At 43.0% G+C, this 22,580-nt stretch overlaps 1 protein-coding gene across 1 annotated transcript in view; it reads left to right on the top strand.

Moving 5' to 3' along the window:
- EPHA4 (EPH receptor A4) overlaps positions 1–22,382 on the top strand; it is a 101,825-nt gene extending 79,443 nt beyond the window's left edge. The window contains exons 6-16 of the mRNA XM_009325046.1: positions 539–698; positions 1,770–1,881; positions 7,189–7,247; positions 8,036–8,149; positions 8,330–8,515; positions 12,536–12,597; positions 13,135–13,344; positions 15,873–16,022; positions 18,438–18,631; positions 21,182–21,337; positions 21,623–22,382. Of these exons, the coding sequence (XP_009323321.1) occupies positions 539–698; positions 1,770–1,881; positions 7,189–7,247; positions 8,036–8,149; positions 8,330–8,515; positions 12,536–12,597; positions 13,135–13,344; positions 15,873–16,022; positions 18,438–18,631; positions 21,182–21,337; positions 21,623–21,737 (1,518 nt within the window). The 3' untranslated portion in view covers positions 21,738–22,382. The remainder of the gene's footprint in view (positions 1–538; positions 699–1,769; positions 1,882–7,188; positions 7,248–8,035; positions 8,150–8,329; positions 8,516–12,535; positions 12,598–13,134; positions 13,345–15,872; positions 16,023–18,437; positions 18,632–21,181; positions 21,338–21,622) is intronic.
- The last annotated feature ends 198 nt before the right edge of the window (positions 22,383–22,580 follow it).

The following is a 22,580-nucleotide window of genomic DNA, read 5'->3' as shown; positions in this document are numbered from 1 at the left end:
AGAAAAAGGCATCTGATTTGCAGGGAGGCTAGATTATTACATTTTCTGATGGATTTTCCAGCCAAAAATAGAACAGTTTTTAAGATTGGACTTTCTGGAAGCCATTTTCTAGGTCTTTTCTTTCTTAAAATATTTTAATCATATTTTTTTTATATGGCTCCTGGCTGGTAGGAAGAAAAAGAAAGTGCCAGCATGTGTGAGTAAAATGTTGCTTGTTCATCAGGAGGATCCTATTTGAAGGCTTGGCTATCTTCCAAAGGATATCATTGCGTGATTTCTTAAATAATCAGTGATATACGAGCATCATACCTACCGCCTCATCATCCTTTTTTGGCTTGCTCAGAGCTCCATGCAGCACGCAGTGCTAGGGGTATTGAGCAAGGCCGACAGCAGGAGCCCTCGGGACGTATTTTGAGAATTCCATCGTTGTTACTCATCTTCTTTCATTATGGCGGTTTTGGCAAGGAAGTGGGGTTCCATGGTTCATGGCGCAGCGAGGCATTTTGACTTGATCACCGCTGTGTTCTTTTGTTGTCAGGACCAAAACGAGCGCAGCTATCGCATTGTGAAGACGGCCTCCAGGAATACTGACATCAAAGGCTTGAACCCCCTGACTTCATATGTATTTCACGTGCGGGCCAGGACAGCAGCAGGATATGGAGACTTCAGTGGACCATTTGAGTTCACAACTAACACAGGTAATGACATGCCCGCTGATTTCTTTTTCTTTTCCTTGAGCAAGGAGTGCACATGTAACTGAGCTGTGTGTTGGGAGTTTCCCGTTGGTTGCTTGGACTGTGGCGTGTCTGTTCTGGCAAAATGTTCTTCCGTGGCCACATGACTGTTAGTGATGCCACGAATCTGACCCGAGACATCTATTTGGGTATGCCATATTCTAGATTCTAGCAATGAAAATACTTCAGTGTGGCATAAGGAGACACGCACCCTATAAACACTTGGAAGCCATTGATGCTTGAGAGATTTACGTACCTATTTTGTTTACTGTAAATGTAGATGTTTGCACATGTTTTTGGAGTATCTCATTTGCAGGAGAATAGAACCCTGTTACTTCCCATTGCAAGCTATTGACATAGATCAGTTAGGTGTCCTACATCAGCTCATATATTTGCACTTTTCCTTAGGCAGTCGTAAATGACAGAATATTTGAATTATGTTGTCAGTAGATTCACTTTGCTCAAGAAAACATGCAAATTTACCCCCCAAAATGTTTGCTTTTCGGTGGCAGGAAGGCAATGTGACCAAGCCTATTTTATTTTGGACGTACAGGTCTGTTTAAATCAATTTAAGGTCATGCCAGTTAGTGGCAACATCCTTCAGGATGGTAACAGCTGAAAATAATCAATCCAGCAGGAAGAGGGAAGATGTTATAAAATAACTTACTCTCTTTGTGTCAGTTGGGGAGTGATCATCTGGCCCCAGTGAGAGAAAAAGGAGGAGGAAAGAAGAGTGGAAAGTAATTAGAAAGGCAAAAAAAATAGCCATTATACCCTCTGAGCAACACTGAAGGGGAGAAGGAGAGGGAGTCCTTGTTCCCAGTGAACTGAAGTTCCCCAAATCATCAAACATCATGTCTTCGGCTAATTAGGGCCCTGTTGGAAAATTGTGTCAAATGACTATATAATAAAGGCCTGAAAGTAGATTTGAGTGCTACTCTAAACTGCCTTCACAAGCCAGAAAGCCTCATTGAGTGCTACCTAGGTTGATTTTTTGAGGGTGTCTGACACTAATGCTCCCTTTTCTGTTTCCAGTTCCTTCCCCCATCATTGGCGATGGTACCAATCCCACAGTGCTTCTTGTTTCAGTGGCTGGCAGCGTTGTTCTTGTGGTCATTCTCATTGCAGCCTTTGTCATCAGCAGGAGGTAAGAACTTAAGCTTCTCTCTCCCCCTCTCTCTTTCATGAGGGAGCTTTTTGTCTCCTCCAAACAAAGCTAAATTCTTTGATTAGCATCATAAACAGTGCATTTGCATTACAAGCCTTCTCCCATGTAGCTTTGATCTTCTCAACATTAGTACCAAGCAGCATGTGATGTAATGGCAATAGTTCCAGCTCTATTTGCCCTTCAAATGCAAAGCTGATTGCAATAACTGGCATTGAGAAGCAAGCCAGCTAGAGATCTGTGGTTAGTGTAATTTGAAGTTAAGTTTAATGGGTATGGGTACAGTAGATTTTCTTGGACTGACTCCTGATAGACAGGGAATAAACAACTGCACTGTTGTGAACTAAGCCATCAGACTGCTATGCTTGTGATTTTTGTGTTAGTCTGTATGAGTCTGCATTAGTCTTTTGGGTTAGTCCTTCCAGCGTGAGTGGATGTGACTGTAAAACAGAAGCCATGGTCTTTCAGCATCATATGCAGTAACATAGCAGACTGGATCGATGGTTATGTCATCAGAGCAGGACCATAATCTTCTACCAAGTACTTGCTCATTCTCCCAAACTCAACCCAGGCATCAGGAACAGTCCTGTGAATGGGAGGGCAGCGTAGCAGAACACGGCGTGAGTGTTTCTGTCTTCATCTTTGTGTTCAGTCTCATTTAAAAAGATGAGCATGATTTCGCTTCAGTGTAATTCTGAGATAAAACTGGATGTATCACTACTGCACGTGAAGCCTGGGATCTGAGGGACGCACGTTTTGTCAGTCTCTGTTGATCAGTTTAATGGCATCAGCCATAAATGTGCACAAACTCCTCTTGATTTGCTCTCTTACTTTAAATTGTCTTAAAGAGCAGTTAAGTCGCTATGATTGTAATATCTGGAAAGTAGACATGCATTGTTATAGCTTTCTGTGGGTGTTCAACTCAAAGCCCCCATGCTGGCAAGAAGAAAGAAGAGCAGAACATATGAAAATGTAATGCAGAGAGACAGGTTTATTAAAAGCCATTGCAACAGAAAATAGCATCACTGAGCTTGATGACTTAATCTCCTCTCCGCTTTTATTGATCACTTTATTATTTAAGGCAGGATTGATAGCAGGGTACATTGGATTTCTAATTATGAGTCGCCACCTTGGAGAATTGAGCTGTCGAGCTGCTTTGAGATGATTCCTTCCCCTCCTCCCCTATAAAAAAAATGTCGCTTCCCAAGGCTGATAAACACTGCTTGGTGATTGGCCCTCAATGGATCACTTTTTAGAAAATGAAATGTCAACCCCTTGCCCTCATATTGATTCTCTTTAGTATCGGCCATAAAGCTGTCAAAGGAAAGGCTGCCTGGAGCCAGGTAGCTGACAGACTCGCTGATGTGGGTGCGCGCTCATGCAGGTCTTCTCACCGCTCAGGCTGTCTGTTCCGTTATCTCTGCCCACAAGCGTTCAACCTGGACGGAGACGAGACACAGAGCAGGTGGACAGTGGGGACAAAAGGCTGGTCCAAGCACTAGTGGGAACGGAGATAAAAGTATCCTGGTGGCCGTGGGTTCAGAGATGTCCCGTAGCGCTGCACTGGGTAGGTCTCCGAGAGGCCGTGGAAGGGGAAAGACATAGCAAGATGAATGAAATACTAGGACAGTGAAGCTGCTCTGTGCATACTAATGCATGGTGCCTTGCTAATTAATAGCCTTCCTCAATGCACAGCTCTCCAGTAGCTGAAGTAGCTCTCAATAAACAGAATCTACTTTAATATTCACTATTACTCTAACGATTTTAACCACTTTACCAATGTCATTTAGAGGTGTGGGCTTTGGGGATGTTTCATGATGTGCCTACACCAGCAGAAGTTAATAGCAAAATAATTATACTTTGTTCCAGAATGACTTCAGATGAGAAAAAGCTTTTCTGTCCATACAGTCCCCATGAGGAGGTTTTGTAATCTAGCCATGACCTTTGTACAATCAAAACCGTGCTTTGGCCTGCAGACACGGCGACATGGCCTCTCTGCATCCGTGAGCCAAATGTGGGAACTGGGCATATGCTGTAGGTGCCCGCTTTTGAACCCGGGGTTACTACTACTAATTTAGCATTATGTTTTTTCAAGTCATTGCTCAAATTCCAAAACTCATCTTTACAACAGAATTTGTCAAAGGACTTTGCCTTCAGGCAGCTCAAGCTGTTTGGTTCTGTCCTGCGACCACGGCGTTTGTGTTAACGTGAGAACTAATCTGCCTAAATGTTAGTTTAAACTTACGGAGGTTAAGATCAGCATATCCATGGAGCAGAGTGCAGGAGGTAGCGTGAGTGTTTCTAAACCCTGCCCTGCAGGAACACCGAGTGAAATTAGAATATCTCAAATAGAGTTGTTAAAGGATTTGGGAAAACGTAAAACAGAAAGAGCCACTTTCTAAAAGGGCTTGGGTGGAGTAAGATGGCCCTACAGAATCCTCTGGTCGTCTAAAAGTTTCTTTCCGATCGATAGGTCGGTTTATCTTCTGCTCCGTAAACAGCTGAACGTGTTTGCCCACCTTTTGCTGATGGTGTTGGATCAGCGTGCTCCGCCAGCCTGGTGCCTGAGCACTGCAGCACCCCCAGCCCCTCTTTTGTTCGGGGAGGAGGAGGTGGGAGCAGCGGTGCGGCGCCGGGTCCGTGCTGTTTCACCCCAGTGCGTGCTAATGCCCTCCGTTGTTACCTCCTCTTCATCGCCAGCCCCCACCTGTAGATCTGCCTGTGTCTCTGACCCCCGCAGTTTCTGAAAGCTTCTGTGTTCTTTTCCTGAATGCCGGCTGTTTAATCACCGCCGCCAAATTCCCTGTAATTACGGGGTTCAGATCCGCGACAAAGGCTTCCTTCTGCCACTCAGGTGAGCTGCCCCGAGAGGCAGCTCCGGCCCCGCGTGCCCCGTGGAGCGGGGCTCCCAGGCTGCTCTCGGGGACAATGGCAGACAGGAGAGTCCTGCCCCGAGCCAAGCAGGAGAGGTCAACAGGTGACACAGGGAGAGGTGGAAGTAGGTAGTTAGTTTGGAAGGTATTATTTAAAGTTAATAAGCTACAATTATATTGCTTGAACAGTAATCCCTTTGTTTCCCTTCGCTTTTTGCATGTCTTTGGGTTTTAGTGGGGGAAGGTTATTTTTTTATCTGTTGTTAGGGTGCTTGTACTTTTTAAAAATAAGATAAAGAGCATTTTTTCATACTTAAAATGCATTCATGCAAAGCCTGTTCGTGTTTCATAGTTCCCATCTGTGCCTGAACATTAATAAAATGAATTTGAAGGGGTCCTGCTTAAAATGCAGAACCTTTTTTTTTTTTTTTTCTTCCTTTTTTTCTTTCCTCTGAGAGAAGTTGTATAATACCTGAAACCATCCCTGCAATCCCCTTAGCTGACTTGGTCCCATATGGCACTGGGTGAGATTTGTGCGGCCTCTTCCTTCTTACTCAGTTCAGTAACTGGGAGCAGAACATAGTCCGTCTATTTAACTCGGCTCTGTTACACCGGTGCTGTAAGTCCTCAGGCAAAGAAGTGGTTTAAATTGATGTTTGGATCCAGTGTGGTTTTTAATAATGCTCTTCTTGTGATTTGGAGCCATTTGCGTTTAATTGACTTTCATAAAGAAAAGAAGCTCCCAACCATTTATGGTTGGATGTGTACCTGCTTTTTATGTCTGAACGCAAGTCCTGTTGATGTTGTTGGGAGCCGTGAGGCTTGGTTCAAAGATCAGGTAGTCTTCACATGTCAAACAGGATTTTTTTTTCCCTTCTGTTTCATGGTTAATTTATAGTTTTTATTATTGGCATAGCGTGTTGAACACCCAGCACTAAAAGACTGCAAAGACAAAGGCTGGGAAACTCCCTTTCAGCTGACAGCGATGGGAAGCTGCCGTTCCCCGCAGGCCAGGCGCAGGGTGGGAAGTGAGGTGCTTTTTGCTAAGGGGCAGAAGGGTTTTGCTGACGGGAGGGGAACGGTGAGACTCAGGAAGGTTTGCTGCAAGCAGGGCTCTCAGTCAGGTGTTCTCTTCCTGTTATCTGCGAGTTTTTGACCCCTTTTAACTCACATCTCCTGATACGTCTTTCTCTCACCCACTCCCGTTTTCCCCCTCTACCCGTTCACCGTTTTCAGGCTTTTAACCCAGTCTCACCCCAATGTCCCTGGCAGGCCTGGTCGTCTCCTGCCCCACTCCAGGCAGCGGGTTGCACATCGCAGGCAGTGCCAGTCTCGCCTCCTGTTCTCCAGGCTTGGGTTCTCCTTCTGCCTTCCCTCTTCTTCACACCAGCCCGGACTCTTGCCAGTTAGCTAACCTGGGTCTGACACGCTGGGAGACTTGGGCTTCCATAGGAACAGGCAAACTGAGGAGTAAGCAACAATAAACCCCGCTCTTTGGCGATGTCTGTTCTTACGCCTGGTTCTGAACTTTCAGGGAATGACGGGTAACAGCCCAAATCAAATCTCTACATCCAGGTACCGTCGGATGCTGGGGAACTTCAAATCCCAGTACACATTTGGCTCAGCTGACTCCTCAGTATCTTCCCTAACAGACTAACCTCTTGTATTAAGTTGTCTTAATGCCACTTGCCCGTTGAAGTTTAAAGGTGAACTAATTAAATACATAACTGGATACAATATCATGTGTGTAGGTGTAGAAATAGTAATCTATAGAATTAACATACTACACTACATTCTTGTTTCCAACTCCGAGGGTTAGTAGGGGAGCTCTGCCATCAGAAGTTCTTTGCCCCCTTCAATTACACAGTGATTGAAAGAATAAACAAAATCCTTGGGATCTGCGTTTTTGGTGGTCAGGGTTTTTTTTTTTGCTGCCATCCTGATTTCTATGTTACTAGACTGTTTCCAGTTTAAAATTTGCCATTAAATAAGTGTGCTGGTGTTGGAATTTGCCTGATTACGTTTGAAAATCAATCTACAAAACACCTCTGTTGTAGCATTTAAATCCATATATGATAGGGCTAAAAAGCAATTTGGCCCTTTTTTGCACAGAATTGCAAATGCACATTTGAAGAAAAAGTAGCCGAAACACAAGCTTGCTTTTCGTTCTGTAAATGCCGAGATGCAAACACAGAGATTTGTGTTTCCCTTGGTGCTTTGTTGATGGCAATAACACTTAGAGCAGTTGGAGGAGAGGAGTCTCCTGCCCCGCTGGTGAGTGCATGTTGTGTCATGGGCTGTTGCAGGGGAGCTGCCGAGCACAGGTCAGCTCAAGCCTCAGCAGGTCAAGAAGACTGAGTTTGTCTCAAAGTAAGATACTTATTTTGAACTGTAATGCTCTTTTTTGTTCTGACAGGCGCAGTAAGTACAGTAAGGCTAAGCAAGAGGCAGACGAGGAGAAACATTTGAACCAAGGTAAAAGGCAGCGGTGCTTGGGTTTTTGGATTCGGTTCATAAAACATGTCCCGTGTTCTGATGCTAGGGAAATAAGGGATGACATTCCTCTTGAGATGAATATGTTTCTGCTTTCCTCTCTTGCAAACATCCTCCTTCAAAACTATGCCCTATAGTAACAGGGAAAATAGAAGTATCTGGGTAAAGATTTTTGAGGAGACAGACAGGAGAAAGTTCATCAGTTTTTCCCATTGTTCTGTTCCACTGAAAGACATCTGTTCTTGGCTAGCGACAGCATGATTTTTTCCCACAAAACTCTGCTAAGGCAGTTTCGGGATGGGCCGGAGGCAATCCTGCAGGAAAGAAAAAGTGACCTTTGCTGCCTTTTTTCCAGGACTGAATCCTACTGTTACTTCCATCTCAGTCGTCCAGGTACCAAACCTAGGACCCTGAGCTCAGAATTTCTTGGCTCCCAAAAGGGAAATGCGATGTGTTTTAGTCTCACAGGTCCAGAGACAGGCTATTGGCCTGCTAGTGATGGCAGTGATTTGTGAAGCTCATTTATTGGCAAAAGCCTGATTCCTTACATCAATATTGGGAAATAGTAAATGTTTACATTAAAAAAAAATCACATCGGGGGGAAAAATACATTAAGTCCTTCCTTCCTTCATCAGTCATTCCTGGCTTACAGTACATTTTTATTGTACACTCTCTTTGCTGTTGTATATCATTAAGGCTTCAGTCTCATATGTTCTGTGTTCAGCAGCATGTAGATCAGTGACTTCAAATAAAACATTTCTGCCTTGCAGGTGTTAGAACATATGTGGATCCTTTTACATATGAGGATCCAAACCAAGCTGTGAGGGAATTTGCCAAAGAAATTGATGCCTCCTGCATAAAGATTGAAAAAGTTATTGGTGTGGGTAAGTGCCAGAACTTTCGCATTTTTTTCTGGAAATACAGTTTTAAATTTGCTTTTAGGAAACACGGGATCCTCTGATTTTTGAACGACAGTTCCCCCAAATGAACTGACATAACAGTTTGACAACACAAACGCATGCTTCATGTTCATGACCATGGATTCTTCTGCCTTCTTCCTTAAGGGGAATTTGGTGAAGTATGCAGTGGACGTCTCAAAGTGCCAGGAAAAAGAGAGATCTGTGTTGCTATCAAGACTCTAAAAGCTGGTTACACTGATAAACAAAGGAGAGACTTCCTGAGTGAGGCCAGCATCATGGGACAATTTGACCACCCCAACATCATCCACTTGGAAGGTGTAGTTACTAAATGTAAGTAGGTCGTTTTCATGACAAGGCCAATTTGGAAGTCACTGAGAAATTAAGTCTGTGGTGGTGCGTGCTGGGTTTTTTTGCTTTTTACTCTCTTTCCTGTGAAATGACAGATGGAACAGATCCACTGATAGCTAATAGGAGGAAATCAGTGCAGGACAAGTCATTAATCTTGTTGTCAGCTATAAATGGGTTTATGCTTTCAACTGATACTCTATCTGTAAGCAGCTTGTACAAGATTTTGTAGGGGGAATTAATACTGCAGGGGTTGGGTTTTTTTCCCCCTTCTTGCTATGCCAAGCAGGCACCTCTCACATCTTTGCTAGAATGAGCTGATTGTTACAGGATAGGCAAAAGCAGATGGTGAGCAAAGAATTTAAAATGGTTGGGGGAGAAATACCAAAACAAAACTAGAGTCATATGTTTAAGGTACAAAGCACAGATGTGAGGAGCAAGCCTTTGAAATGAAGTAGGCTATTTTAGTGTGAAACTTGCTTATTTGTTTTCTCTGGTTTACAGGTGTGATAATTTCACTCTGCAGAATTTACCTGGCTGATCTTTTTGTTTGGTTGGTTTGGGTTTTTTTAAAGTCTGTTAGCGTTCACTGTGCCATGAACCCGGCCTTAGAAGGAGAATGACAGCGCTCGCTGGGTGCTCTTTCTAGGCTAGAACTAAAAATACACCTGTGAGACAGACGTGCTTGGGTCTGACTTGATAAGGTGCCACTGTGATGGTGTAGTTATTGTCCCTACTCCAACTGCCCTAGCTAGCGTGCTGGCAAAGCCTGGCACTGATCACTAATCCTAAAAGACCCTTTGGATGTAGGGGCTCGTGCTCAGGGTAGCAAAGAAAGCAGACAGTGATCTTGTGAGCTGCTGTTAAAGGGTGGAACTTGTGAAGCTTACCTTCTGCAGCTGATGGTGTGCATGATGAACATGAACGCAGGGTATTAATAGCGTAAGGAATTAAAATTAGATGCGGATGAAAAGTTAAAAAGTAAAATACTACGAGAAGAGCAAAGTATCTCCCATAGAGGGTTGTCAAAGCCATCAATACCGCTGAAAAACGCTGTCCCTCTTGAATGTCGGTGGGAGCTGGATGCTTACTCGACCACTTGTGTTTCTGGAAATCTTACCCTTACTCGTTTGTGTTTCCCTCTCCTAGTCTGCCGTCTCTCACAGTTGTTGAAAATGGCTCATACAGTGTGTCGCTGTTTGCTTTTCAAGACAAATTCCGCTAGGGAAAACAGGGGTTTGGGCTAATTTTGACCATTGTTTACTGAGGGCCTCCCTCACAACTGAAATTAAAAGATAATACTCTTGTTTAAATTTTGCAGGTCTGATTCTCTCTTTCTCTTTTTGCTGTTGTTGTAACAAAGCCGGGGGGGGGTTGTGGTCAGGCTGCAGTGTGTGCTACAGACATTGATTTTTCTAGCACCTCTGTAAAAGAAGGGCAACGGGGGAATCTTTGTGTTGAAATCCCACCGAGGCTGGAAACCCCTGAGCTATTACAGCTCTAGCAGTTATAAATGACTGTATGCATTTGCATAATGCAGTTGTCACTGAATTAAAATGATTTGAAATTTTCACTGAGGAGGGTGGTGGCCTGACCTGAGAACGTTTCCTTGCCTGACTCGCAGTAAGCGATGCTTCCGCAGCGAGCCAGCTTGGGTACCTCAGAGCTGGTGTTTGGTAAACAGGGCTACTTACGAAGACATTTATCTCAATTTCTCCATAGGTTTTCTGAATGCTGTGATAAATGAATGCATTTAATAAACTGAAAATTAAAATGTGAGATAAATAGTGGTGTAGGTGGGGGCTGAGAGAGGCAGCAAAAAACCATGAATACATTATTGGCTGCTAGTCAAGTACTTTAATAATTGACTCACTGATGGTAACTTCTCCTCTCTCTGTCCCCCTCCCCTGCTAAAGAAGCGCCTGAGTAATGAAATTACATGTTAATGCACTGAAAGAGTCCCCCTTTCTTCCTTTCTGCGTTGACATAGTATCTTTTGATGGAGGAGGGTTAATTAAAACTCATTTAGCTGTATTTGTTCAGTGGAAGGGTTCCGGTCACAGTTGCAAAGGATAAATGAAACTGTGACATATGCAGATTTGGTTGGAGTTTTTTCTCTTTCTACCAAAGAACCCTTGCAAAAGTGAATTAGAGGGAGAATGGTGGTTTATCACGTCCCTTTCCTTAAGGGTGCAAGTACTCAGCCAAGGTCACTAAGCCCTTCATCCAGAGCAGTTTGCTTTATGCGGTACCATTGCTTCTCTGCTGCGTTCATGCGAATCAGAAAGGGTTCAGCTGCCAGACTGGCATTTCACAGGCGTGCCGGTTTGCATGGGACCGAAACAGTAAGAGTTTTGATATCAGCTGGGAAGGGAAGGAGAAGCGGCAATAGTAAAAGGCCTGCAAAGGATAGGTTGGGACTGAGAAGGTGAAATAAGTAATGATGAGTGAAATAAGTGATGTATCACACATACGTGTTGGCCTAAGTGAAATGATGTAAAATTTTCAGTACAGTCAGTCCTTACAGCATATTGTTTTCTAATCAAAAATAAAAGGTTACTTCAAAAACAGAAGTCCCTGACAAATGAAGAGAAAAGCACCTTGGTGAAAAACGCACTGAGGTAGAAGTGATTTGGGGAACTTTCAATGCTCCAACATTTCACGGTAGGGTAGTTTTCAGAGCTGGTTGTTCTGGAGCAGGTACTTGCTGGTGACAGAAGCAAGGAAAAGTTGAGTAGTTCTGATACCTCTGATGCCAAGACAGAATTGAGCTATCTACAGTCTAGTTGACGTGTCCATTGAACCCTTCTTCCCCCATAATGTTCCCGTATTCAGAGCTGCTCCAGGAAGTATGAAAGCGGAGTTTCTCTGGGACACTGTCTTTTATTTATGAAGAAACTCGATAGCTAAAGCAAAGCTGGGAGGAAGGGTTGCCATGCCAGCCTGGCGCTGATTGTCAGGTGCTCCCTTGACTTCAGGTGGGCTTAACAGTGCCCATCTTGGGACCAGGCTTTTCCATGCGACCTTGGATAAGTCACTTCTCTACATCTCCCGTTGCTCACTCTTAGAATGGAGATGATATCGGGCCCATTTCTGCAAATACCAAGACGCTGAATATCCAGCATGATTTAACCCTGTGAAATAATTAGCGTTACTTGTATGTACCTAAACATTTTCAGTTTCAGCGTCGTATGACTTTGTAAAGCTCTTAAAGACAACATCAAGCATTATTTATGTATTTGCTGTTGTTTTAGGCAGGAGAGTGCCTAGAAAGCATCCCCATGTCACTAACATTACATTTCTCTTCAGATTGCTCAGCTTGGCTTTCTGTATTGCAGCGTGGAAAGCTGAGCGCTGCTGAAGCACTACGCCCCACATGTGACACAGTTCATTGAATCATTTATCGTGTGGTTGGCTTCATGAGGCAAATGGCTTTGGCTCATTTATAAATAACGAGAGACACAGGATACAAATTCAGGCCAGAGAAAGTTGAGAGGAACAGCTTGTATTTTGCATTCTTGAATCCAGTTGTCTTGGAATACCTTGTAGCTGCTGACAGCTTCTAACTCGCCTAAAGCGTTGATCTTTCGAAAGAGGCAGAGAGACCAAAGCATTCACAAATTCCATTTTGAAAGAGGAAGGCTTTCTAGTCTGCAAGCAACTTAATTACACTAAAGATTTGTGTCAAGTTTGAACAGATCTTTGTTTCTTAGCTCTCAATTAGCAATTCATATATGCCTTAGAGAACAGGAGCCACTTTAGTTAAAGACCTTGACAATGAGTCAACCAAAGGGTTAACCTTCCAGATGGGGCCCTTTAAATGTTTCTGTCCTATAATATTTCTTCTCTTGCTCCCCACAGCTGAGGCATAAGCTTGGTGCTTTTCAAATTAAATTAGATTGTGTAAGCCAGGTGTCTTGGCAGTAAAATCATGTGCTACCCATTTTTATCCCATTAACATCGGTGTTCATCAAGGAATTGTGTTTTTCTTTCTGCCAACTCTAGGTAAACCAGTAATGATCATAACTGAGTACATGGAGAATGGTTCCTTGGATGCCTTCCTCAGGGTAGGTGATTTCTTCATAATAAGCTAAGGAGATTTTACACTGGGAAACATTTTCTGGTTTTCATTCTGATTCTTTTTTGCAGACAGATACTCAAAATTCGGCATTCTTAAAGAAATTATGTTTGTACTTGGGAAATTCTGTTTTCTGGTGTTGCTCCTGTTGAAAACCAGAATAAATGTAAAGTGGAAGGATATAGAATAAATGCAATGTTTAAAGTAGCAGGGTCTTAAATAACCCATGTTTAATGGGAACAGTTCTGATTTGCTCCATTTCTGAAAGCATCGCAATGCTATAGACTCATTAAAACCAGATTCATTGCAAACTGGATACTGCATCACTGGAAGCTGTGACAGAACCTCTGGGTTTGTACTTTACTGGTGAATTATAGACACTAGTCAGGAGAGTGAGGAAATAACATTGCATTTTATTTGAGAGAAGATGGGAATCCAGAGATACGCTCTTTGCCAATTTCAGCAATGGCAATAATGTAGCTTTTAGCTTAATGCTCTGTGATTTTCTTCCTTTCCCCATATGCAGAAGAATGATGGCAGATTTACAGTCATCCAGTTGGTGGGGATGCTTCGTGGCATTGGCTCAGGAATGAAGTATCTGTCCGACATGAGCTATGTGCATCGGGATTTAGCTGCTCGAAACATACTAGTCAACAGCAACTTGGTCTGCAAAGTGTCTGACTTCGGCATGTCCCGTGTCCTGGAAGACGACCCTGAAGCTGCTTATACCACACGGGTAAGGAGGGAAAGAAAACGTCCAGTGGGTTTTCTTGCCTACGTATTGGTTCTGTCTGACTGTGTGGGAGGTGACAATGGTTTGTTTTAAAATAATCTCAGTCATAAGTGAAAACCTGTATCACAACCTAAAAATAAACACTGGCCCGGACTCCATAGCCAGTATAAATTGATGTAGTGTTATTGCTACATCAGTGTCTACATTAGTATTTCCTCCCTGAGGATGTGACCCGTGTATTCCTCTGGCTCCTTCAGTGCGCTAGAGTGCGCGACAGGAATCTGATGCCAGAAATTAGAGCTTGGGCTTCTCTTCCTTCTGATATCTACCGACATGCATAATTATTTGCAAGTGGCTAGTTCCACTGAGGTTTGATTCAGTGAGTGTAGATACGCCACCAAAAAAACCCCTGATAAATCCACTTTTGCCCATCACAAAGCTAGTCATAAATTTGACCTAAATAATTTGGACTGGGAAAAGTGTGAGGCCTGCATTCCCGTTTTTTATTTCTTTCCTATTTTATCTATATTTCAGCATCCCACTGTTAACTAATTTTGCTAAAGCCATTTTAATATGCTGCATGTGGAATAGTACTAATGCAAGTACTTCTGGCCACAAAACAACATCCCGACCATTACCAGCCTTTGTACCGATACCTCTGTAATTAACATGCGCGTGAAGGAAAAAAAAGTCAGAGTTTATAAAGTCTCCCTTTTTAATTGCTTATTTTCTTCCTTTTTAAATATCTGCCATTCTCCATCTGTTCTCCCTAGTGCAGAGTTTGTTTGCAGCACTCAGATTTTGCAGTTTAATCCCAACACTCATCCTTTAACGGATTCACAGTTCATTACAGGGAAGGATAGACTCGTGTAGCATTAAACGCTGGCCAGCCTTGGTATTTCTCACTCATAAGGGCGGCAAGTGGAAGAAGCAGAAGCAGAGGTCTGAAAAGCTGTATTCAGGGAAATCAAAGTTTAGACAAACACACAAGGGCAAGACAGAAATGATTGAAAAGCCTCCCTTTGAATTTAGTGAGTGGAGATATAGTATTATGTTTGCTCTCAAGAGTAAACTACAGGGAATCAATGACATTTGCATTACAGTGCATTGTCTTCATTTAGTATCAGTAATGAGGGATCAGGAAAATTTGGATGAACTCCACTGTACTCGAGCAGCTAAATAAAAAGAGCTTATTGACAATTTTTAGAACGACAGCCATGTATAAACAATGTCCATGGATCTGTGTCTGAAAGGAGGAATAGAGCTTTTGCATAACCGGAGACGATGCAATCGGATGCAATTTTTAAAACATCCTTTTTTAAGAGAATGGTGCGTTCTGCTCCCCGTTAGTAGTATAACTCATTGAAGTGAAAGCATCCTATAGCCACACAAGGCCATACTGCTACAAACTGATCCACAAAGGGCCTGATGCAAAGGCCAAAGAAGCCATGAGAAGGACCCCTTTTGATTTCACTTGGCTTTGGAACAAGTCCATATTAAACACTTGAGAGAGATACTAGAACAATGAACCATTAAGTATGCACACGCTGCACTCAGTTATGGGTAAAAACTATCTAGAAGATTGCTGAGAAGAAACCTACCAAAATAAACTTCATCAAAAAAGCATAAAAGCAAATGAAAAAACCCTAAAACCTTTGTTCAGCTTAAGTCGTTCCCCAGATGGAACTGCAGGAAACCAAAAGCTCAATTAAAAGCACCTTGCATATTAGCATAAATAAAAGGAGAAATCTCTGGCCTGGGATCACTCAGCTAAGGCAAAATCAGATCAACAGGAGGGAGTGAGTTCCTTTTAAAACAGTGCAGGACCTCAGTGGCCCAAATCAGATGCCCAAGTGTTTTTATTTGTTTGAAAAGAAGTATTGTAACAAGAGGCAGCTCTCTCCAACAGGTATCAAAAGCCGCCTCGTACCGTGCTCTGGTGTTGAACTCCTCCCACAGGGACTGGGAGAGCCCAGAGGCTTGCTTGCCATCTCGCATCTTTGGTAGGAGTTGGGATATTGCCCATGGGAAACACCACAGTATTCGCAAATCTTCCCAGTTTATCCTCTCTTTATTTTACCTTTTTGAAAAGCAAAACGTTTATTATCCCATTTTTCTGAAACAGGCCAAACAGGTCGGACAGGCAAGCAAGGAAATAGTAATTAACAGCATGTACTTATTTGTTTTGTCAACTAAATCTCTAATATATACCTTGTAAAACCCCTGCCTTGTTCTCATACTTTAGCATCGCCCTAAGCAGAGATCTCTTAGAGGGCCAATAAAAATACATTTAACAATTTACTGGTTCGCTTCCTTGTGACTAAAGAAAACAGATGGGCAGCACTGCCTCCTGGTTGGATCTGACAGTTTTATGGCAAGAAAATGAGAAAGCGGATGCCTTTTCAAGAAGGATTCTGGAATTGCGTACAGAAAACCATTTTGTATTTTTAATGGCAGTGTAGAACAGTGTCAGCCACGCACATTACTGGGTCGGTGACTCACTAGCCTGTCTTGTCTTTTATTTGTGACAGGGTGGCAAGATCCCCATCAGGTGGACTGCACCAGAGGCAATTGCCTACCGTAAGTTTACATCGGCTAGTGATGTGTGGAGCTATGGCATCGTCATGTGGGAAGTGATGTCCTACGGAGAAAGACCTTACTGGGATATGTCCAATCAAGATGTGAGTCTCCTTCTGAGCCTCTTCCTCCTTTTCTCTCCCTTCCCCCTCGTGCCTTTATCTTTGTCCTTAGAAGTCTGCTGATGTGTTTCTGTGTCAGTTGGTATATGGTTAGAAGACATTTACTCCAAGTTTTTAAAAGGATATGGGTGGTAGATTCCTGTTTTCTCAGGGAACCTCTCTGGAACTAAGACGTCCTTGAATACTTCAAGCCTGGCCTATGGTCAGGGAATAGGGGATTCTCAAGTTAGGGTCTGTAACTTGTGCATGTATCTTTTTTCCTTTCTTTTTTATCTTCTTTTTTTTTTTAATTTGAGGAAAAAATATTATAAGCAATTAAAGTAAGAAAGAAGAATGGAGGAAAGGGAAATGAATATATTTAAATTGTCAGATCGTAATACTGTCAAGAGAGGGAAGATTTGAATGTTGATATTAAATCTCAACTTCATTGAAAGTCTTTAAGAAAAAACACTTGAATTTAATGGGGCTTGCTATTAGTAGTTAATTCTTCAAGCCCCAATATGCTTGTAATTCTTCCAGGTGATTTTTATTTCTTGTAGGCTATCTGAAACAACACATACGAAATCCAATTCTGATTATCAGTCAGAGCATCCTTGTGACAATTGCGTAGCTGCCCCCTGAGGACATTAAAAAGCAGCTTTCCTAAATGACCGTTCTTAAATTATGCATGTCCTGTTTAACCGTACCATCTGGACTAGTTCAGTGTATTCCAAGAGGGAGTGTGCACAATGGCCACGATTCCAGAAGAGTATTTAATAATGATGCTAATAAGAGCTTTTGCTAATAGAATTTTTATTAAATGAAAAAAAAAAAAAATCCCAGTGAAAATGAGGCATAGATTATCCATAATTCTTTTCCCAGAGAATTTACAAACATATAAAGGAAGAAAAAAATGTTAATCTGAACGTATGGTCATGGGAGTGGTTAAGTCATTTTACAAGTCATCTGCTTTCTTATGTAGAGCTGAACATTTTCAAAGAGTGTCTAGATGCGGATGGCATTTAATCTAAACGGGGGATATAATTTTAGTTTCCTTCTGATGTGAAATGTCTCTTCTGGCACCCAATCTTGCCTTCCTTTGCTAACAGGAAGTCATCAAGACTTAGCAAGAAAATAAAACACCAGATGTGTCTCAGTTGTATCAGGCGTGTCTACGCGGCACAGTGGAGCGCAATGCAGCAAACGCAGAGCTAGCGTATTATTAGGCTGGTATACACTGCTAATGTGCGGTGCTAGACCACGTCGAAAAGCGGGCTTGAACAGGGCGGTGAAAGCCAATATTGCTGTCTTTGCATCCTCTTTTTACTACGTGGCATAGACGTACCATTTTTGTCTCCTTATCGATGGTGAGAGCAGTGCTTTTCACAACAAAGCAGAAGTGGATTTCAAATTCTCAGTGTCTGTTGAATCAAGAGAAATCAAAAGCGTCTTCATACTTTCTGGAGTAGTGAGAGCCACTTTGGTTGTGGTCACTGAACAGCTGCTAATAGCGCAAGCATATCCCTCGCCTTGTCCTCCCAGTGGATTTTAGCCACTAATTGGACAAGACCAGAATGAGGGAACTTAGCACAATTCAGTCCGTGTGCACTCCTGGTCTCTAGTCTCCTGGTGAATCCTGCCAGCAAAGTCATATCGATTAATTAAGGTCTGAAGGCTTCTGGGTCATGTCCCTGTCATACCAGAATTGAGTCCTGGTCACGTCCCGTTCTCCTGAGAGAGCGAAGAAGCCATCAGAGTACTGAGCTCTGGAGCCCTTTTTGGAGTGTTTGAAATGACTTCAGCTTGTGAGTTTTCCTTGTTTCTATTAAATATGAAATGCATTGGACTTCTGTAACTTTCTTAAACTCGATGAACAAAAGGGTTCCCATCTCTGCGTTTCTTGATTCAGAGCATAGAGTGGTGAGAGAACAGGTTCTCTACAAGGCCTGCATTACTGACAGAGATGAGCTAGCCCAGGAGGAGAGGGAGATCTGCTGTACCCTAAAAACGATGGCAAAAATTTCATCTTCAACATATCGCACCCAAAACTGACAGATACTAAAGATTTGCTGTAGAGCTGTTGTTTCTCCAACCCTCTGTCCAAGAAGGATAGTTGCTTAACTGTAACCTAGGCTATTTTGTCATCCCTGTATCCCATGTGCTCTTTTGTGATACATTGCCCTGCTGTATCTGATGTCTGCTTTGGATGCTGTACCCTTTTCGTTTTGAATTGCTGAGGAGAAATGACAGTTCTGAGACCACCGATTGCCTGAGCCTGAGTGCAATTTTCCATGTTGTTTCACTTAATTGTGGATTTGTTTCCATACTTTGGATCGCCCTAGGATAAATGATGCTCAGCTGGTAGATGTGAGTAGTGTCTGATGTTCTCTAATGTCTTCCTAACTGTGCCATTTATAGGTTATTAAAGCCATTGAAGAAGGGTATCGGCTGCCGCCCCCGATGGACTGCCCCATTGCTCTCCATCAGCTGATGTTAGACTGCTGGCAGAAGGAACGCAGTGACAGGCCTAAATTTGGACAGATCGTCAACATGCTGGACAAACTCATCCGCAACCCCAACAGCCTGAAGAGGACAGGCAGCGAGAGCTCCAGGTCAGCTGCGCTTTTGTAATGGTGATGTACGAGGGAGCACAGTGGAGATGACAGGCAAAGCCGCGAGTCACCTAAACCTCTGCGCTGGGATTAAGGCGTGCTCTGTAGCTCTGCAGAGCCAGACCGCCCAGCAGACATTGCAGCGTGCAAGAGAGTAGAGGGGTCCTGCTGGCACACTGCTGGAGCCCGCTGGGCGCCCCAGACTCTCCTAGCTCTGGGAGAAGGAAAATCGAATGAGCGGAGCTGTTGCTGTATCACACCAGCGCTGACCAGGCTTATAGCACAGTCTTAAGCGTGTCCTGAAAAAGCTCCGATGCAGGGAAGCTCTGTTTGAAGACCAAGTTTGCTGCGTCTTTTCCCTCTCCCCCTTAGTGAAAGGGCTTGAACGGGTAGCCTTAACGCAGTGTAGCTGACAGGAGTGATGTGGTTTTCTGCAGGAAAAGTACATCATCAAGTTTTATAAACCCTAGATTTGTGTAGGATTTGCAGATGAGCGTTACGGCATTACAGCCAACGCCTTGTGGGCATTGGGAAGGCGTGGATTAATTTTTATGTGAATTTGAATTTAATTTTGTGGAAAGCCAGTTTCATGTCTCCGCCGCTCCCGCATTACATTTGTGTTTTGTTTTGTTTGCTAAGCATGGTATACCTGGTACGTGCAAAAGAAGCGCAGTGGGAAGGAAACTCCCAGAGTTGTAGGGTAAACCCAAAATCTCTTTGTTGGGACAGATCGGCAGTTTGCTTAAGCTGGTGAAACACTGCTGAAGTAATAGGAGCTTTACTAATTTACACCAGGTTTGTTCTATTTTTTTGAAATGTCTTTGCTTTGTAAGGTAAATTTGCTTACAGCAAATATGGAAAAAAGCTTAAAAGAAAAGAAACAGGAGGAAGGTAATGGGAAAATATTTTTCAGTGGAAGGGAAGGTACAAAAATATCCATCGGGCGATACAAAGTTAAGTTTCTTGAATCAGTGAAGGAGTAACAGAGGTTCTGATTCAGCCTCCAACAGAACGACATCCTGGAAAAAGCTATTTTCGTTTTTAAACTTGTAGGTCCCTTTGTGGCTCTTGCTTACAGTGTACATTATCAGAAGAGGGATTATTAACCCAGTGAGGCCACTTAGCACCACGTATCTTCCAGATTGCCCTAATTGCATTGGTAGCCTGGAAAAAATGTATCCACCCTTGAGGCTTAAATAATTTACATGGTGAGAATCACAATATGATCTGCTGTGATAATTTGATTTGAGAATCACAGTATGAACTCCTCCATTTTGCTTTCTTTCCAATTTACAGGTGCTCTTTGAAAATATATAGATTTTACAAAGGTTAATAGCCTGTTCGAGGTCATTTTGTATGTGTATGTATGTACGTGTGTGTGTGTGTGTGTGTATATAAAAACCAAAAGTTAATAGCCTGTTCAAGGTCACTTCATGTTCATGGCTATTTATAGATCTTTCTGTTTCTTCTCTTTGGAATATGAATTTCAAATGTGCATATAACTAATATATTATATGACTTTATACGTGAGGCATAATTGTGTATAATTAGGTTGCCATCATTCGTCTTGTGTTAGATAGTACAGTGAAAGAGTTGTACCAAGTATTACCAGCACGTACTCAGTGCCTTAGGCAAGACATAACGAGGCTATTGCACACCTCATCTTTGATGTGCATTTTCAAATAAATTGCCAAATGATAATTGTTTTGGTTAGATAGGTGGTAGTAATTTATAATGGTTTAATGCAACTATGATTTACAATATACATGAAATAATAAATGAGATACTAATAAGAGAAGCAAATTTTGTAAAAATAATTATTCGCAAATCTGTGCAAGGGAAAATGAGAAGCACATTCCACAGTGCAAAGAAAGATCAAAGCTCGCGTGATTCCCGCCACTCCTGGCACACGCGCTGGTCAGGAATGGATTGATTAGAGAGGGGATTAACTCCCTGCTGTCCTGCGTTTGATTGAAGGCACTGAGCTTGCCTGCGAACCTGGCTAGAAGCAGGACTTATCTGAACCCGCCCTGAATTTTGCCCTCCAAACCAGTCTGGCAGGTTGCAAGCTCCCAGTTCCTTTGCGCATACTCCAGCGGTGTTTCTATAGTTGCTGAGCTGAGGTCTGACATATGCAGGATTGGCAAGGTCTGGCATTGCTGCCTGTGAGATACAGACCCAGTAGGCTGAACGCCTTCCAGCACTGCCATCTTCTTTGTTTTTTGAAGTAAAAGCGTTTTCTATGAACTGGGTTGCATCTGAGGTGGAAACTGTAAGCGGCATAGTGGTTCAAATTCGATCTGAAAGCGAAAATAGAAACCTAAGGTCAAATTAATTCTTAGCAGAAATTGGCCTCTGACTTGGCATTTTGTTAAGCTTCTTGCGTTGGTCTACGTTGCTGTGCGGAGAGCCCCCAGTTTCGCCGGGCGCAGCGTCTTGCCCTTACTTTCCCTGATCATTGAGGACAATTATTGCAGAGACCAAACTTTGGTTTGCGATTCATGATCCGGCTGACACCATTTCTCTGTCCTTCCACTGTTTGGCATTCAGACCTAGCACAGCCCTGCTGGATCCCAGCTCCCCTGAGTTCTCGGCGGTTGTTTCTGTCGGTGATTGGCTCCAAGCCATCAAAATGGAGCGATACAAGGATAACTTCACAGCTGCCGGCTATACCACCCTAGAGGCTGTGGTGCATATGAACCAGGAGTAAGTACTCAGCGATATAACAAAAAAACTGGTAAATCTGGATTTAATCGGCCTCTTTTGCTTTGTGCTGCATATCATTACACTCATTAAAGGAATGGAATGCCTTTCATTTGGACGGAGGATAACTTTAAAATGCCTCCGCAATGCCTTCACTTATTTAATTAAACATTTCTGTACATCTGCCTTGCTTTTGCTGTGTTGCTTGCGGTTGACTTAATATTTTTCTCTGCACCGGCGTCTGATCCACAGTTCTCAGCCCCCCGCTTCTTCTCTTGCTTTCCACAGTGACCTGGCGAGGATCGGGATCACTGCCATCGCGCACCAGAACAAGATCTTGAGCAGCGTTCAAGCAATGCGCACCCAAATGCAACAGATGCACGGCAGGATGGTTCCCGTCTGAGCCAGTACTGAATAAACTCAAAACTCTTGAAATTAGTTTACCTCATCCATGCACTTTAATTGAAGAACTGCACTTTTTTTACTTCGTCTCCTCGCCCGTCGAAATAAAGATCTGCAGCATTGCTTGATGTACAGATTGCGGAAACCGAGCGTGTGTGTTGGGAGGGGGGCCTCCAGAAATGACAAGCCGTCATTTTAAACCAGACCTGGAACAAATTGTTTCTTGGAACATACTTCTCTGTTGATCAACGATATGTAAAATACATGTATCTATATAAATATAAAGTCACATTCAAGTTTTGATGCTATGTTTGCTGCCAGATACTGTGCTTAAAAAACAAAAACGAAATTACTTTCCTTCTCCCTGTGACCCGTAGGATTACAACCATAGTGTTTTATTTGTGGGCGAAGCCACCGTCGTGCATCTTTCACTGGAATGAAGAATCTGCCCTAGGATATTTTTTGCAGACTTGATGCATCACTAATACCTTGCAGAAACCTCAGTGAGAATATCATTTGGCTAATCAGTGCCTGTCGATTAGTAATCTCCCCGTTTACGGGCCTGAGACATGAAATGACCCACCTCGTGGATTACTGGGCAAAACTGGACTTCTGGGGACATTATTGGCTGTTGTTGTGCCGTGCTGAATCCTACCACTTAAAGACATTTTGTGAACATCTTGCCAGTAGTCAGCTGTGACAATCGTGGCTGTGGAGCTTTCAGACTTCTTTTCTCTTTCAAGAAGTGATTCCCTTTGCCACACGGAGAAGGTCAGTGGAAGTACAGTGTCCAACGTGTTCGTGGTGCTTTATTTCTTAAACTGTGCTAGGATTTCATCACTGG

The sequence above is a fragment of the Pygoscelis adeliae genome, unplaced genomic scaffold (genome assembly GCF_000699105.1).
Source record: "Pygoscelis adeliae isolate BGI_AS28 unplaced genomic scaffold, ASM69910v1 Scaffold155, whole genome shotgun sequence".
NCBI classification, from domain to species: domain Eukaryota; kingdom Metazoa; phylum Chordata; class Aves; order Sphenisciformes; family Spheniscidae; genus Pygoscelis; species Pygoscelis adeliae.
The sequence above is the reverse complement of the archived record's forward strand: the minus strand, read 5'-3'. Positions and strand labels throughout refer to the sequence as shown.